This window comes from Sus scrofa, chromosome 12 (genome assembly GCF_000003025.6).
Source record: "Sus scrofa isolate TJ Tabasco breed Duroc chromosome 12, Sscrofa11.1, whole genome shotgun sequence".
NCBI lineage: Eukaryota > Metazoa > Chordata > Mammalia > Artiodactyla > Suidae > Sus > Sus scrofa.
The window spans coordinates 61,432,782-61,448,070 of NC_010454.4; the positions used below are offsets into that span (position 1 = coordinate 61,432,782).

The window sequence follows — 15,289 nt, forward strand, 5'->3', positions numbered from 1 at the left end:
GTTTCCACGCGCATTTCATGCCTACCTTGACCATTTTTAAGTTGCTTTCATTACTGGTAAGTGATTCACAGTGTCGTGCAGCCACGCCAGCCCCGTCAGGGGTGCAGAGCCAGGACCCCATCCCCCCCCTTCCCCCCAGGCCAGGCGGCTGCCCTTCTACTTTCTCTGAATTTGACTCCTCTACGTGCTTCGTGAGAGCAGAATCATACAGTATTGTGTTTTTGCGACGGGCTTAACTTCACTTAGTGTTTGTTCTCAAGATTCACCCTCGTCGTAGCCTGTGTCAAAAATTGCTTCCATTTTTTTTTTTTTTTTTGCTTTTTAGGGCTGCACCTGCGGCATGTGGAGGTTCCCAGGCTAGAGGTCAAATCGGAGCTCCCGCTGCCGGCCACAGCCACAGCCACAGCCACAGCAGATCCTCAGCCTGCGGAGGAGGCCAGGGACGGAACTCGCGGCCTCATGGTTCCTAGTCGGATTCGTTTCCGCTGCGCCACGACGGGAAGTCCGTCCACGTAGACTTTTCAAGACATGAATAAAGATGTCAGCTCTCTGCCTCTGCGTCTGCCTCGCTCATTTGCTGGGACGTGTTGGGGATCAGGCGAGGGAGAGACAGAAGCCCTCCTTGGACCCTCTGCTTCTGAGAACTGGCAGAAACTCACTCTCGCGGGCCGAGCTTTAGTGCAGCTTTTCGCCACGTGTAGGGCGTGGCAGAGACGCCGAAATACAGCCTGCATTCTTTTGCTCATCAGGGAACATCGACTGAGTCCCTGCTGGGGGCCAGGCGCTTTTGCAGGGCCTGGGGGTACATTGCCATGAGCATGGTATCGAGCCTGTCGTCGCTCTGCCAGTGACCGGTGCCATGTGCTGGGGTCAGGGACCAGCTGGGGTTACAGGAGGAAGTGGGGGATGTTAGGAGAAGGTGGCCCTAAAACATGGTCGGGGTTTGGAGAGAGAGAGAAGAGGAAACAAGTCCCTCAGAGGCCTGGATTGAATGCACATGTTCCTCGCGTATCAGGGAGAGCAGAAATCCCCAGCTATGGTGGCTTGAATAATAAACACACTGAACCGGAGTTCCCTTAGCGGCTCAGCAGGTAACCAACCCGACCAGGATCCATGAGGATACGGGTTCGATCCCTGGCCTCGCTCAGTGGCTTAAGGATCCGGGTATTGCCATGAGCTGCGGTGTAGGTCGCAGACGGGGCTCGGATCCTGCGTTGCTGCGGCTCTGGTTGTGGCCAGCAGCTGTAGCTTTGATTGGACCCCTAGACTGGGAACCTCCATGTGCCTCAGATGTGGCCCGAAAAAGCAAAATAAATAAATATATAAATAAATAAAATAAAACCTAACCAAACAAAAAAAACCCCACACTGAATTATCTCATGTAAAGAAAAGTTCAGGAGTTCATGTCTTGGTACAGCAGAAACAAATCCGACCAGGAACCATGAGGTTGCAGGTTCAATCCCTGGCCTCCCTCAGTGGGTTAAGAATCCAGTGTTGCCGTGAGCTGTAGTGTAGGTCACAGACGCGGCTCAGATCCCAAGTTGCTGTGGCTGTGGTGGAGGCTGGCAGCTGTAGCTCCAATTCCACCCCTAGCCTGGGAACCTCCATGTGCCTCGGGTGAGGCCCTAAAAAGCAAAAAGAAAGAAAGACAGAAAAGTTCAGAGGCAGCTAGACCCACGGCTCAGTGGAGTCCCAATCTCCCTCCATTCTTCTGTCTTGCCCCCTGTAGTGTGTTGGCTTTGTTCTTGGGCTTATTGCCTTATAGCCGCAAGAAGGCTGCCTCAGCGCCAGCCTTCACACCCTTTCGCTTCAGCCTGCGAAGGCTGGAGGCAAGGGGGGACCAGTGTGTTCCATGTCTGCCCCTCCCATGTCTGCCCCTTTGTACCAGGAGGGTCATCTTTCTCAGGCTTCCCTGATGTCGCCCTGTTCGGTGGAGGTCACGTGACAACCGCAGACCAACCACCGGCAGTGGGGAGTGGGATTCTGTGGCTGCTTAGACCACTCGGGGCGCATCCTCTGGAGCTGAGAGCTTTCCGTGATGACGGAGCTGGTCTGGGTCTGTGCTGCCCAGCGTGATAGCCACCAGCCACTCAGTCTGTGAGCACTTGAGCCGTGTGGAGCTAGTGAGACTGGGGAACTGCATCTTTACTAAATTTAGCTTTAATTAACTTAAATTTAAATAGCTGCTTGTGGCTGGAGGCTGCGGAATGGAGAGCACAGCTTGGATGGGGTCTGGGTTCAGTATCCAAGGCGAGGGCAGACGCTGCTGAGCGCGTTAGCAAAAGGTCTGCCCGGGATGGTGCCCAAACCTGGGCAGGATCAGGGGTGCGTGACGGGGCGGGGGGGGGCTGGGAGGAGGCGGCCCTACACCGAGGCCTTGGAACGCAGTGTCTCCAAGGACTCGGATTTCCAGCCTCCGCTGTGTTTCGAGCGGGGTCTGGAGACGGAGGCGCTGACGCAGCAGCGCGGTCCGCGTGCCCTTTGTCCTCTGCTGAGCCGCCCTCAGCCCCCATCGCCCCACAGGCTGCGAGGGGCCCCGTGGGAGCGGTCACCCCTGCGCCTGGAATGATGCTGGGGTTGGGGGGCGGTGCCTGGCCAGGCCGGGCTCCCCCAGAGCCCGCAGTTCTCTGCTGAGGCCTCTGGAGACAGAGCTGGGAGCGGCCACAGGGCCCAGCCCATAAGTCAGGGAAAGTCAATAGAAACGCGGTTTGCGTGTATTTTTAGCCGTGCGCTGTGAGCAGAGAGGGCAGCCTGGGTCTGTGCCGTGGGGAGGGTGGGTGGCCAGGGGTGGGCAGGGGTGTCTGCCTGGCCAGGACTCCGGAGAGGTGGGGGCTCTGACGCAGAGGTGGTGACATGGCCAAGGTCACACTGTGGTGGAGGGACCACCAGACTCCAGTGCCCTGTGGTCTGGGGGCGCCCGGGGAGCACCTGGGCTCTGGCGGGAGGACGGAGCTCTGGTCCCAGCTCCACCTCTGGCCGCAGTGGGACCTTGGGCTGCTTCGCCTCCCGGTGCCTCAGTGTCCTCATGTGCGCAGTGGGGCCACAGCTCTGCCTCGTGGGGGAACATGAGCCCAGCCGTGGCCTAAGACGGATGCTGCAAACCGCCAGCCTCCGTGCAGCCAGGTCTGTTCTGGGCATCTGCCGGACCCTCCACAGCGGCTGCGCGAGCCCTGCAGGCGAGGCTGGCTCCAGGGCCCTTCTCAGCCGCGCTGTTCTCATTCCTGACTCCAGGCTCCTCGGGCCCTCGGCTCCCACCCTCTGCCGAGGCCCAGCCCTACCTTCTCATCCTGCTTCTGCTCCGTGGAGACCTCTATGCCTGCGGCGGTGTCAGGAGGTTCTGAGTCTGGCTGCTCGTTCATTGGTTCACGCACTCATTTATGCCTCCACCGGCCCTGCGCTGAACCGGGCGGCCAATTTGGAGGCAAGTGCAGCCCTGCGTCTGAACCCTCGCTGAGCACTGTCTGCGTGGCTGGTCCCCGGCTGCCCTGGAATCCAGTTTAAACTGCCCCGCCCAGCCACTCCCAGCTCTGGCCCTGGGTAGGAGTCATGGGCTCAGGCCGAGGGGTCAAGGCTTGTTAAAACACAAACTCCAGGAGTTCCCGTCGTGGCACAGTGGAAACGAACCCGACTAGGAACCATGAGGTTGCGGGTTCGATCCCTGGCCTTGCTCAGTGGGTTAAGGATCCGGCGTTGCCGTGAGCTGTGGTGTAGGTCAAAGACGCGGCTCAGATCCAGCATTGCTGTGGCTGTGGCGTAGGCCAGTGGCTACACCTCTGATTAGACCCCTAGTCTGGGAACCTCCATGTGATACAGGAGCAGCCCTAAAAAGATAAAAGGCCAAAAAAAAAAAACCAAAACAAAAAAAAACCCACTCCAGAGATCTCCACAGAGAGATTTGCAGCCTGGGGTGGGGCCCACGGTCCCTAAGTCTTATACACCCCCAGCCCCCTGGGCCTCACCCAGCGACTCAGAACAGCAACCGGGTGAATCGGTGTGAAGGGACACGGTGCCTGGGAAGTGGGTTTTCCTGGAGGCGTGTAGTCAGAGACAGTGCCTGAGTTGAATTTCTTCCGACGTGCTTTAACTCAGGTCACGGCACATCCACACGCGCTCAAGTCTCTGCTGGACCCGCCGTGTGGGGCTGGAGGGTGGGGTGTGCGGAGCATGGTTCCTGCCCTCCAGAGGGTCCCACGCTGGCAGGAGAGAGAGTGCCGAACCGACTGTTTCCGCTCAGGGCCTGGGGTGGGGGTGGCACAGAGGGATGGGTCCTGCCTTGAATCAGGAGGCGGTGAGCAGGGGCCAGAAGGAGATGAATGTGGCCGGGCGTTGAGGATTGCATACGAGCTGGCCACCGTCTAGCAAGGAAAGAGGAAGGGGGCGCCGGGCAGAGGGAACAGCAGTTGCAAAGGTGTGGCAGGTGCAGAGAGCGCCAAGCAGCCCATAGTAGTTGGGGCTGCAGGTGCACGGAAGGCGGGGCCCGCCAGCAGGAAGTGAGGTGGGCTCTGAGGTCCGCCGCCTCCCCTTGGCCGCCACGCAGGCCACGGCCAACCCTGGACGTTGGAGAAGACCCTCCTCGAGGCCCCAGACTGAGTGGGGAGGAGGCTGACCCAGGTCCTGCCGCTCTGTCTGCTGGGGCCCATCGATGGTGAAGTGCCAGCCGCAGAGCATCGGGAGCGGTGAGAAGCCCCGGTGGGTGTGAGCTTTATCTGCAACAGCACACCTGCCTGGAGGAACGGCCTTCCACCCGCACGCACCCCTCACTTCCCGTGGCTGCAGCCTCTGACTTCCTCGGGTTGGGCCAGGGGGCAGGAGGGCCCTTTGCAGGCGGAGGTGTGGCCCGGAGTTTTGGCCCCTTGAAACCTCAGCTCTGTGAGGTGGGGTCACCGTGTGGCTCAGGCAGCTACCGCGTCGCAACAAACATCCCTGAACGGCAGGGCTCTTCCTCGCTCACCACCTTCGGGTTGGTGATTCGGTGATTTGGGGATGGGCTCGGCTGTTTTCCATGGGGCTTGCGCCCTGCCGGCAAACTCTGCTGGGATGGTTGGGCCTCACTTCCCAGCAGCCTCCCGATGCAGAGGCGGAAACCTGCAAGCCCTTCAGAGGCCAAGTCTTGTCCAGGCCTCACCTCTGCCTGCCCTGTGAGTGCTGCAAAGCCCGTGATTCAAAGCCGTGGGAGACAGACTCCATCTCCTGACGGAGGATGCTGCAAAGAATTTGTGGCCCTATTTTCAATTTACGTGAGGTGAAAAGCTATCGTGCATTCAATCAACAAACGTGTTCTGAGCTCCCGGCCCTTATGCCGAGTGTTGCTGGGGCTACAGAGGGAAGTCAGACGCTGTTTCTGCTCTCCAGAAGCCTCTGGTTTGATGGGAGAGGCAGACACAGTAGATGGGGGGCCAGCCAAGGTGCTAGAAGCCGAGGGAAGGTTGACCCAACACAGAAATGGGGTCCCAGCGGTAGGGTGTGAGAGTCAACTCTAATGGGCTTTAGACACTAATTTTGCGATTATTCACCACAGGTGCTGGTATGAGCTTGGCTCTGTGTTACTAGCTGAGGCCCAGGCAGCTGAAGTCACTTAGTCTGAGGTGGGCCTGGCTTTGTGCTCCCGTCCTGGACCAACCGGCTTTGAGCCCCGTGATTCCGTGGCTGAGCTGTCGACCTTGCGTGCGGGCGCCTGGGGAGCGGGAGTCTGGACTCAGGAAGGGAGGTGGATCCCGGGGCCCCAGTCCCCCTTGCTCTGGCTTTGCTGCTGGACGAGCCCCCCAGCCCCCGCCCCAACTTCCTGCTGTGCTTGCTGGCAGCCGCGCTGGGAGGGCGAAAAGGGACAGGTCACTGAGAGCTGAAGGCCCCGGACGGCTGCGCGACAACACCCCTGGCTGGGCACCCTTAGGCCTACTCTGCGGACGAGGAGAGACACAGGTGGAGTGGGCGCCCAGGATGAGGTCCTGCTTGTGCCCCAGAGCCGCGGGCTCGGAGGGACCCTTTACTCTCATCACCTGGGCTCGTGCGAAGCGCAGGTGCTGTGCTAAGGGCGTCACACGCTGTGCCGCTCTTGGGCCTGGAACCGAAGCTGTTGCCCGCCGGTCCACAGAGGAGAGAGGAGGCGGGACTCGGCTGCCTGGCCAGGCTGGGGGCTGGGATGGGACCCCTGGATCTCGAGCTCTCGCCTGACACCCATCGCTGCTGAGGAAGCAGAGGCCCCCAGGAAGAAGGCGGCTCTCGCGCTGGTCCCCCTGTGGCTGAGGAGGAGCCGGGATGGCTGTGGCGCCTTGGTCGAGGTCGAGGAGGAGGCAAGTGCCGTCTTTCCCCGGGACTGTTCCCCCAGCAGACGGCGTGGCATCTGCCTCGGGATGAGGAGCCGAGTGGAGACAGGTGAGTGAGGGCCTCCGGGCCTCCAGGGGCGCGGGGTCGCGGTGAGGCGGACACGGTGCAGGGCGTGTCAGCTCCCACGGAGACCCGTCACGGTGGGTGGCACCTGCCTCGGTTTATAAACCCGCTCACCTGAGTGCAGGGTCATGAGATGGCCCGGGGCCACTGAACGGGGGCGAGGGAGGGAGCGCGGGCCGGCCGGGACTGTGCTGTGTCGCACTTCGGGGTGACACCCTAGGGGCGACGCGGCTGCCCAGCAGGGACCGTGTATGGCGCAGGGCCCGGCATGTTGTTGGAGGTGATAGGCACACGAGTCAGGTTGTGCAGGCTCCGTCTCAGTGCCCTGCACACCCCAGCGCGGCCCTGCCCGGGGCGCCTTCCGTGGCTGATGAGCTGCAGCGCTGAGTCGTCTCTGCGGCTGGGTCCGTCATGATGACACGTTTATTACCGGCGACACTGGCACAGAGAGCTTTTGCGTCTTGCCCAAGGCCTCCCAGCCGTGAAGCGGCTGGTGGAAGTTGCCCCCCACAACCCCAAAGCCCTACTCCCTGGGCTGCACCCCCCGCCCCCGCCGACCGGCCCCCTCGCTGGGTCTATTCATCCCTCTCTGTAGGGTAGCTTAGGCACTGGATGCCATCACCTCAGGCCCAGGCCAGCAGGTGTGACCTCTCATGGAGGTGACCTCCCCAGGCCTCAGTGTACCCGTCTGAGAAATGGCCTCATAAGCCCCATGGGGGTGGGGAGGGGGGTCTCTGCGAGCCCGCCAGCTGCCCTGCTGTGTCCTCCTGGCACTGGTCTTGGAAGCCTGGCCCCGTCCTGCCCTCTGGCCCCTTTGTCTCCAGACCCGAGGGGGGTTAGGGGCCTGTCTGGCCTCCCCCGCCCCCACCCGCCGCAGGCCCTTCCTTTCCCTTTGAACTGTCCGTCTTGCTGGGGAGGAAGCTATTCCCAGCCGAGATGATGCAAAATTTATAAAGCGTGGTTGGTAGGGCTGCATCCGCCCGGCTCAGGCCACACTGCTGCCCTCTCTGGATGGTTCCTCCTGCGTGTGCACAGGTGTGAGTGCGCGGGTGCGTTCGTGGGTCGGCCCCTCCCCTGCCCCCCCCCCACCAGGGCTCCTGCGTCTCCACTCTTGGGGGACCTGGGCTCAGCACAACCAGGCTGCCTGGGGTGGAGCAGCGTGGCCTGTGGCCGCTTCCACGTTTGAGCCAGATGCCCGCCTCTCCAGCTGAAGAAGGGCTGTTGCAAGGCTTAGACGTACCCCTACGCCTGTGGAGGCCGCCCCCTGGGTCAGGACCCATTTGCGCCTGGCTACACCCTGCAGAGCAGCTGCTGTATCTATCCACGTTTATGGACTGGGAGAAGGAGGCAGGGAGGCTGACTGAGGCAGCGAGGGCCCCAAGGGTGGAGGCCCGGGCAGCAGGGGACCTGGGATTTGAACCCTGCCTGGTGCTACCTCCTGCTGCTGACCCAGTGCAACCCCCCAGCTCCGTCAGGTTGGTGTCTGACCTTCCCCTGAGGGTCCCAGAACAGAAAGCGTGTGGGACTAGCATCTCTGTATATGGCTAGTGTCCAGGCCCTTCCCCGCAAGGCCCAGGGAGGAGACGCCAGCTGGCCAGGGACACAACAGGACGGCCACTGCGGCTTCGTGGGGTGGCCATGGCCCCAGACTCAGCCAGGCTCAGAGGCTGTGGCCCTTGCTGGTGGTGGCTGCAGGTTTTCACAGGAAGCAGGGCGAGGGTGGCAGCTGTGGCAGCTGGCCTGCCCCAGATGCGCCCACGAACCCTCCCGGGTCCTCACTGTGGCTCTAGAGCTGGCACTTGCTCCTCCCTCCGGGGTGGAGAGACGGGCCCAGAGAGGGCAGGGGCCTGCCCTAAGGCACACAGCTCACACAGGAGGCCCTCGCATCGGGGTCACCTGCTGTTTCTGCCGTGGCCCTGCTGGGGACCTGGTGGCTGCCCCCTTCTTTCTGAGGTCAAAGTTAGGTGACATAAAGTTACCCCTTGAAGGAGTACAGTTCCGTGGCGTTGAGCACGTGCTGTGTGGCGCCAACTGCCCCCTCTCCAGCTCCCAAGCATCTTCACCCCCCAGGAGGAGCACCCTGCACCCGTAGCTGGCACCCCTCCCCCCAGCCCCCCACCCTCCAGGCTGCCTTTGGTCCAGACGCTCGTGGGTGTCAGTGGGATCCGTGTCTTTGTCCTTTGCATCTGGGTATTTTGCTCAGTGACCCCAGGTTTACGCAGGCTGCAGCCGGGTCAGAGCTCCCTTCTTTGCGGTGCCGCGCACTCCACGGTGTGGACAGTCCGCCTTTGTGAATCCGTTCATCCACCCAGGTCCCGGGGCCACCGGCCCTGGCTCTGCACGGTCACGGCCTGTCACGGGGACTCAGCCCCGGAGGCCAAAAGCCGCGAGACACTCACGGCCCATCTTCTCGGGCATCGACTTTCCTCGAAAATCTGGGCCAGGATGTGACGCTTCCCACGAACGGGCTCGGGTGGCTTCTGCAGCAGGAACGCCAGCCTCACATGAATTTTTCATCCTCCTCAGAGGCGTCCAAGAAGTGTCCCGGCTTGGATGGGCCAGGACGCACGGGGGTCCCCACCCTGGCCGCTCAGAACCCAGGGTGCAAGTGACTCTCCTGGGCAGGCTCCTGGGGGGTGCTTGTAGGGGGGCCTTTGCTGTCCCCTCCTTTTCCAAAAGGAGGGGGGCTTCTCCCCCCCTGAGACCCCAAGGGCCGGCGAAGGAGCTCGGGCCCCTCCCTGCCGCTCCAGCCTGATTGGGACCGTGGCGGGGGGCGGGGGGGTGTGACTTTCCTCTCCCAGAGGCCTGGGCTCCACTCAGTTTGTAGGCCCCCCACTCCTGTAAACATCGCCCTGACTAGGGAGTCTGTCTGGCCTGGTGCCCCTGAGACCCCCGGGGGTACATACCACCCCCTCATGTGCAGGTGGTGATGCTGAGGCCTCCGTGGGCAGCTTAGGATCTCGGGGAGGGTTGCTGGGGCGTGGCCCCCTTGGTAGCCTTGGAGCTCGTGTTCGTGGGACCGGGGCGGGGGTTGGGGGCAGACGTGATGAAGTCCCAGGCGGAGACGGGTGCTGGGGGGGCAGATAACACTGGGAAACGGGAGGGCAAAGGCTGGGGAAGGCCTCTCAGAAGAAGGCCCGTAAGTGGCCACCTGGACACAGTGCGCCATCTGGAGGGAGAGCTTTCCAGGCAGGGCCACAGGTGCAAAGGCCCTGAGGTGGGCTCGCTGGGGGGACTGCCCTGGAACAGACAGAGCGTGCAGCCTGGTCCAGCCTGTAGGCACATTCAGCCCAGTCTTCAGACAGATCTCATTAGGGTTTTTTATTTATTTACCTTTTTTTTTGGTCTTTTTAGGGCCACACCCATGGCATATGGCAGGCCTACACCACAGCCACAGCCACGCAGGATCTAAACCGCATCTGCGACCTACACCACAGCTCACGGCAGTGCTGGATCCTTAACCCACTGAGCGAGGCCAGGGATTGAACCCCCAAACTCATGGATCCTAGTTGGGTTTGTCTTTTTTGTCTTTTGTTGTTGTTGTTGTTGCTATTTCTTGGGCCGCTCCCGCGGCATATGGAGGTTCCCAGGCTAGGGGTTGAATCGGAGCTATAGCCACCGGCCTACGCCAGAGCCACAGCAACGCGGGCTCCGAGCCACGTCTGCAACCTACACCACAGCTCACGGCAACGCCGGATCGTTAACCCACTGAGCAAGGGCAGGGATTGAACCCGCAACCTCATGGTTCCTAGTCGGATTCGTTAACCACTGCGCCACGATGGGAACTCCCCTAGTTGGGTTTGTTAACCACTGCGCCACGAAGGGAACTCCTTGAGTACAAATCTTTTATCAGATGTGTATTTTGCCAATATTTTTCTTTCAATTTGTGGCTTGTCTTTTGGCTTCTGAGTAAGATCGTTTATAGAGTTTAAACTCTTACATTTGTAAAGTCTGCGTGCAAAGTTTCATTTATTTATTTTTTTTGTGGATAAGCTCTTGGAGTTTTGTGTTAAAATTCCCCACCAAGCCCAAGGTTCCTCAGATTTCCTTCTATGTATTTATCTACAGTTTCTTATTATAGTTGGTTTACAATTGTGTGTCAGCTTCTCCTGTACGCCATAGTGAGCCCGTCAAATACATATACATTCTTTTTCTCCTGCTATTTTCTGTGATGTTCTGTCCCAAGAGATTGGACGTGATTCCCTGTGCTGCACGGTGGGCCCTCGTGGCTTATCCATTCTAAACGTAACAGTTTGCATCCACTGACCTCAAACTCCTGCCCATCCCACTTTCTCCACCCTTGCCCTTGGCAACCACAAGTCTATTTTCCATGTCTGTGAGTCTGTTTCTGCTCTGCAGATGGGTTCATTGGTGCCGTAGCTTAGATCCCACATGTAAGTGATATCATACGGTATTTGCCTTTCTCTTTCTGACCTAGTTCACTTTGTATGAGAGTCTCTAGCTGCATCCATGTTGCTGTAAATGGCATTGTTTTATTCTTTTTTATGACTGAGTAGTATTCCATTGTGTATATGTACCATATCTTCTTAATCCATTCATAGTTGATGGACATTTAGGTTGCTTCCATACCTTGGCTGTTGTGAATAGTGCTGCACCGAACATAGGGGTGCACGTGTGTTTTACAGTGAAAGTTTTGTCCAGATGTATGCCCGGAAGTGGGATTGCTTGATTATATGGTAGTTCTATGTTTAGTTTTCGGAGGTACCGCCATACTGTTTTTTGTAGTGGTTGTACCAATTTACATTCCCACCAACCGTGCAGGAGGGTTCCGTTTTTTCCACACCCCCTCCAGCAGTTGTTATTTGGATATTTGTTAATGATGGCCATTCTGACTTGTGTGAAGTGGTATCTCATTGTAGTTTTGATGTTCATTTCTCTAATAATCAGTGACGCTGCGTATTTTTTCATGTGCCTGCTGGCATCCATATGTCTTCTTTGGAGAGATGTCTGTTTAGGTCTTTTGCCTGTTTTTCGATTGGGTTGTTAGTTTTTTGCCTTTTTGCCTTTTCTAGGGCTGCTTCCCCTGGCATGTGGAGGTTCCCAAGTTAGGGGTCTAATCGGAGCTGTAGCTGCTGGCCTACGCCAGAGCCACAGCAACATGAGATCCGAGCCGCGTCTGTGTCCACGACCACAACTCACGGCAATGCCAGATCCTTAACCTCCTGAGCAAGGCCAGGGATCGAACCTGCAACCTCATGGTTCCTAGTCGGATTCGTTAACCATTGCGCCACGACAGGAACTCCGGTTGTTTGTATTTTGTTGTTGAGTCTTTTGAGTTGTTTGTATATTTTGGAAGTTAAGCCCTTCCTTGTTGATGACATTGTTTGCAGCTGTTTTCTCCCACCCATGGGTTGTCTTTTTTGTTGTTTTTGTTATGGTTTCCCTTGCTGTGCCAAAGCTTATAAGTTTGATTAGGTCCCATTTGTTTATTTTTGTTTTTATTTCTATTGCCTTGGGAGACTGACCTAAGAAGATACTTGTATGGCTAATTTCAGAGAATGTTTTGCCTATGTTCTCTTCTAGTCTTATGTTTAAGCGTTTTTGTTTTGTTTTGTTTTGTTTTTTTTTGTTTGTTTGTTTTTTGTCTTTGGTCTTTTTAGGGCCACACTGGTGGCATATGGAGGTTCCCAGGCTAGGGGTCAAATCAGAGTTGTAGCTGCTGGCCTACGCAAAAGCCACAGCAACACAGGATCCGAGCTGTGTCTGTGATCTACACCACGGCTCGTGGCACCACAGATCCTTAACCCCTGATCAAACCCCCATCCTCGTGGATGCTAGTCGATTTGTTAACCACTGAGCCATGACAGGAACTCCTTATGTTTAAGTATTTCAGCCAGTTTGAGGTTATTTTTGTTCTTGATATGTTCTAATTTCACTTCATGCAGCTGTCCAATTTTCCCAGCACCACTTTCTGAAGAGACTGTCTTTTTCCCATTTTATAGTCTTGCCTCCTTTGTTGAAGATGAATTGACCGTAGGTATCTGGGTTTATTTCTGAGCACTCTCTTCTGTTCCATTGATCTATATTTTTGTTTCTGCACCAATACCATACTGTTTTGATTACTGTAGCTTTGTAATATTGTCTGAAGTCTGGGAGGTTATGCCTCCTGCATGGTTTTTGTTGCTCAGGATTCCTTTGGCAAGTCTGTGTCTTTTATGGTTTCCGTATAAATTTTTGGATTGTTTGTTGTAGTTCTGTGAAAAATGTCATGGGTAATTTGATAGGGATCACTTTAAATCTGTAGATTGCTTTCGGTAGTATGGCTATTTTAACAATATTAATTCTTCCAATCAGGAACATGGGATCTTTCCATTTCTTTGAATTCTCTCTAATTTCCTTTACTAATGTTTTATAGTTCTCAGCTTATAAGTCTTTCTCATCTCCTTGGTCAGGTTTATTCTTATGGTATTTAAATTTTTGGAGTGATTTTAAAAGGCATTTTTCTTGACATTCCTTTTCCAGTATTTCATTTATAATGTACAGAAATGCAGCTCTTTTCTTCTTTCTTTCTTTCTTTCTCTCTCTCTCTCTCTCTCTCTCTCTCTCTCTCTCTCTCTCTCTCTCTCTCTTTCTTTCTTTCTTTCTTTCTTTTTTCTTTGCTTTTTAGGGCTGCATCCATGGCATATGGAGGTTCCCAGGCTAGGGGTCTAATTGGAGCTACAGCTGCCAGCCACAGCAAAGCCAAATCCAAGCCATATCTGTGACCTACACCACAGCTCACGGCAATGCCAGATCCTTAACCCACTGAGCGAGGCTAGTGATGGAACCTGCAACCTCATGGTTCCTAGAAGGATTCATTTCCACTGAGTCACAATGGGAACTCCTCTTTTTTTATTTTATTTTATTTTATTTTATTTTATTTTATTTTATTTTATTTTTTTGTCTTTTAGGGCTGCACCTGTGGCACATGGAGGTTCCCCAGCTAGGGGTCCAGTCAGAATCGTAGCTGCTGGCCTATGTCAGAGCCACAGCAATGTGGGGTCTGAGCCATATCTACAACCTATACCACAGCTCATGGCAATCCTAAATCCTTAACCCACTGAGCAGGGCCAGGGATTGAACCCACATCCTCATGGATGCTAGTCAAATTCGCTAACCACTGAGCCATGATAGGAACTCCAAAATGCAACTGATTTCTGATTGTTAATTTTGTATCCTGCTTCTTTGGTCAATTAATTTATAAGGTTGAGTAGTTTTTGTTGGAGTCCTAGGGTTTTCTAACTATAGTATCATGTCATTTGCATATACTGACACTTTAGCCTTTTCTCTTCCTATTTGGATAGCTTTTATTTCTTTTTCTTGTCTGATTGCTTTGGCTAGGACTTCCAATACTATGTTGAATAGAAGGGGTGAGAATGGGCATCCTTGTCTTGTTCCAGACTTTAGCAGGAAAGCTTTCAGTTTTTCTCTGTTAAGTATTATATTGGCTGTGGATTTGTCATAAATAGCTTTTATTACGTTGAGATATGTTCCCTCTATACCCACTTTAGTAAGAGTTTTTGTCATGAATGGATATAGAATTTTGTCAAATGCTTTTCCTGCGTCTATTGAGATAATCACTTGATTTTTGCCTTTACATTTGTTTACATGGTGTATTATATTGATTGATTCACATATGTTGAACCTTTCTTGTGAACTTGGGATGAATCCCACTTGGCCATGGTGTCTGATCTTTTTTATGTGTTGGATTTTGTTTGCTAGAGTTTTGTTGAGAATTTTTGCATCTGTATTCATCAAAGATATTGGCCTGTAATTTTCCTTTCTTTCTTTTTTTTCTTTTCTTTCCTTCCTTCCTCCTCCCCTTCTTTCTTTCCTTTTGCTGCCACCCCAGTGGCGTATGGAAGTTCCCGGGCTAAGGGTCAAATCGGAGTTGTAGCTGCCAGCCTATGCTGCAACTTGTAGCAACACCAGGTCCTTAACCCACTGAGTGAGGCCAGGGATTGAACCTGCATCCTCATGGATACTAGTCTGGTTCATAACTCACTGAGCCACATTGGGAACTCCTCTTTCCTATCTGATTTCCTCATTGACCCATTGGGTTTTTTGTTTTTTTTTTTGATAGGCAAAAAATAGATTTATTAGGGTAGGACGCTTGTGAGAGATGCAAGCAGACAGGCATAGAAGCTCTGCTGGTGGGCTACAGTGTTATCATCCAAGGGGAGTGTGGGTCGGAAAAGCCTGCCTCTTCTTTTTTCTCCTTTGGTTTTTTAGACTCAACCATGTTGTTGAGTCTCTTTGTAGTTATTTCTTCTCATTTCTCTTCCTACTGTTGATTTCTAGTTTCATGCCGTTGTGGACAGAGAAGATGCTTGAAATAATTTCTATACCTGTAAGTTTGTTGACTTTTTTGTGTTAGTATGTGGTCAATCCTAGAGAATATTTTATGGGCACTTGAGAAGAAATTCTATTTTTTGGGGATGTAGTGTCCTAAAAATATGATACATCTAAACGTTCCATTGGGTTTAGGATCTCTGTTGCCATATTGGTTTTCTGTCTAGAAGATCGTTCGCTGATGTGAGTGGGATGTTTAAGTCTCTTTCTGTTGTTGTATTTCCATCAATTTCTGCATTTATGTCTATTAGTATTTGTTGTATGTATTTGGGTGATTCTATATTGGGGCATGTGTATTGATGAGTGTAAAATACTCTTCCTATAGTTATCCTTTTATCATTATATAGTATCCTTCTTTATCTTTCTTTTTGGCCTTTGTTTTAAAATCTGAAATGAGTATTGTATCCCCCCCTTTGCTGTCATTTTCATTTGCATGAAATATCTTTTTCTGTCCCTTCACTTTCAATCCCTGTGTGTCCTTTGCCCTAAAGTGGATATCCTGTAGGCAGCATAGTGTAGGCTCTTGGTTTTTTGTTACCTTTTTTTTTTT

The 15,289-nt window shown here is 54.3% G+C and overlaps 1 protein-coding gene across 2 annotated transcripts in view; it reads left to right on the plus strand.

Annotated features, from left to right (window-relative positions):
- KCNJ12 (potassium voltage-gated channel subfamily J member 12) overlaps positions 1-15,289 on the plus strand; it is an 86,915-nt gene that overhangs the window by 8,323 nt on the left and 63,303 nt on the right. Inside the window, exon 4 of one of the 2 annotated variants that reach the window (XR_002337425.1) lies at positions 5,519-6,372. Coding sequence is in view for 1 of the 2 variants with exons in the window: in XM_021068062.1 (XP_020923721.1) it covers positions 6,351-6,372 (22 nt within the window). In the remaining variant the exon portion in view is untranslated. Of the gene's footprint in view, positions 1-5,518; positions 6,373-15,289 lie in introns of those variants that run through there. The other variant, XM_021068062.1, reaches the window with a different exon arrangement.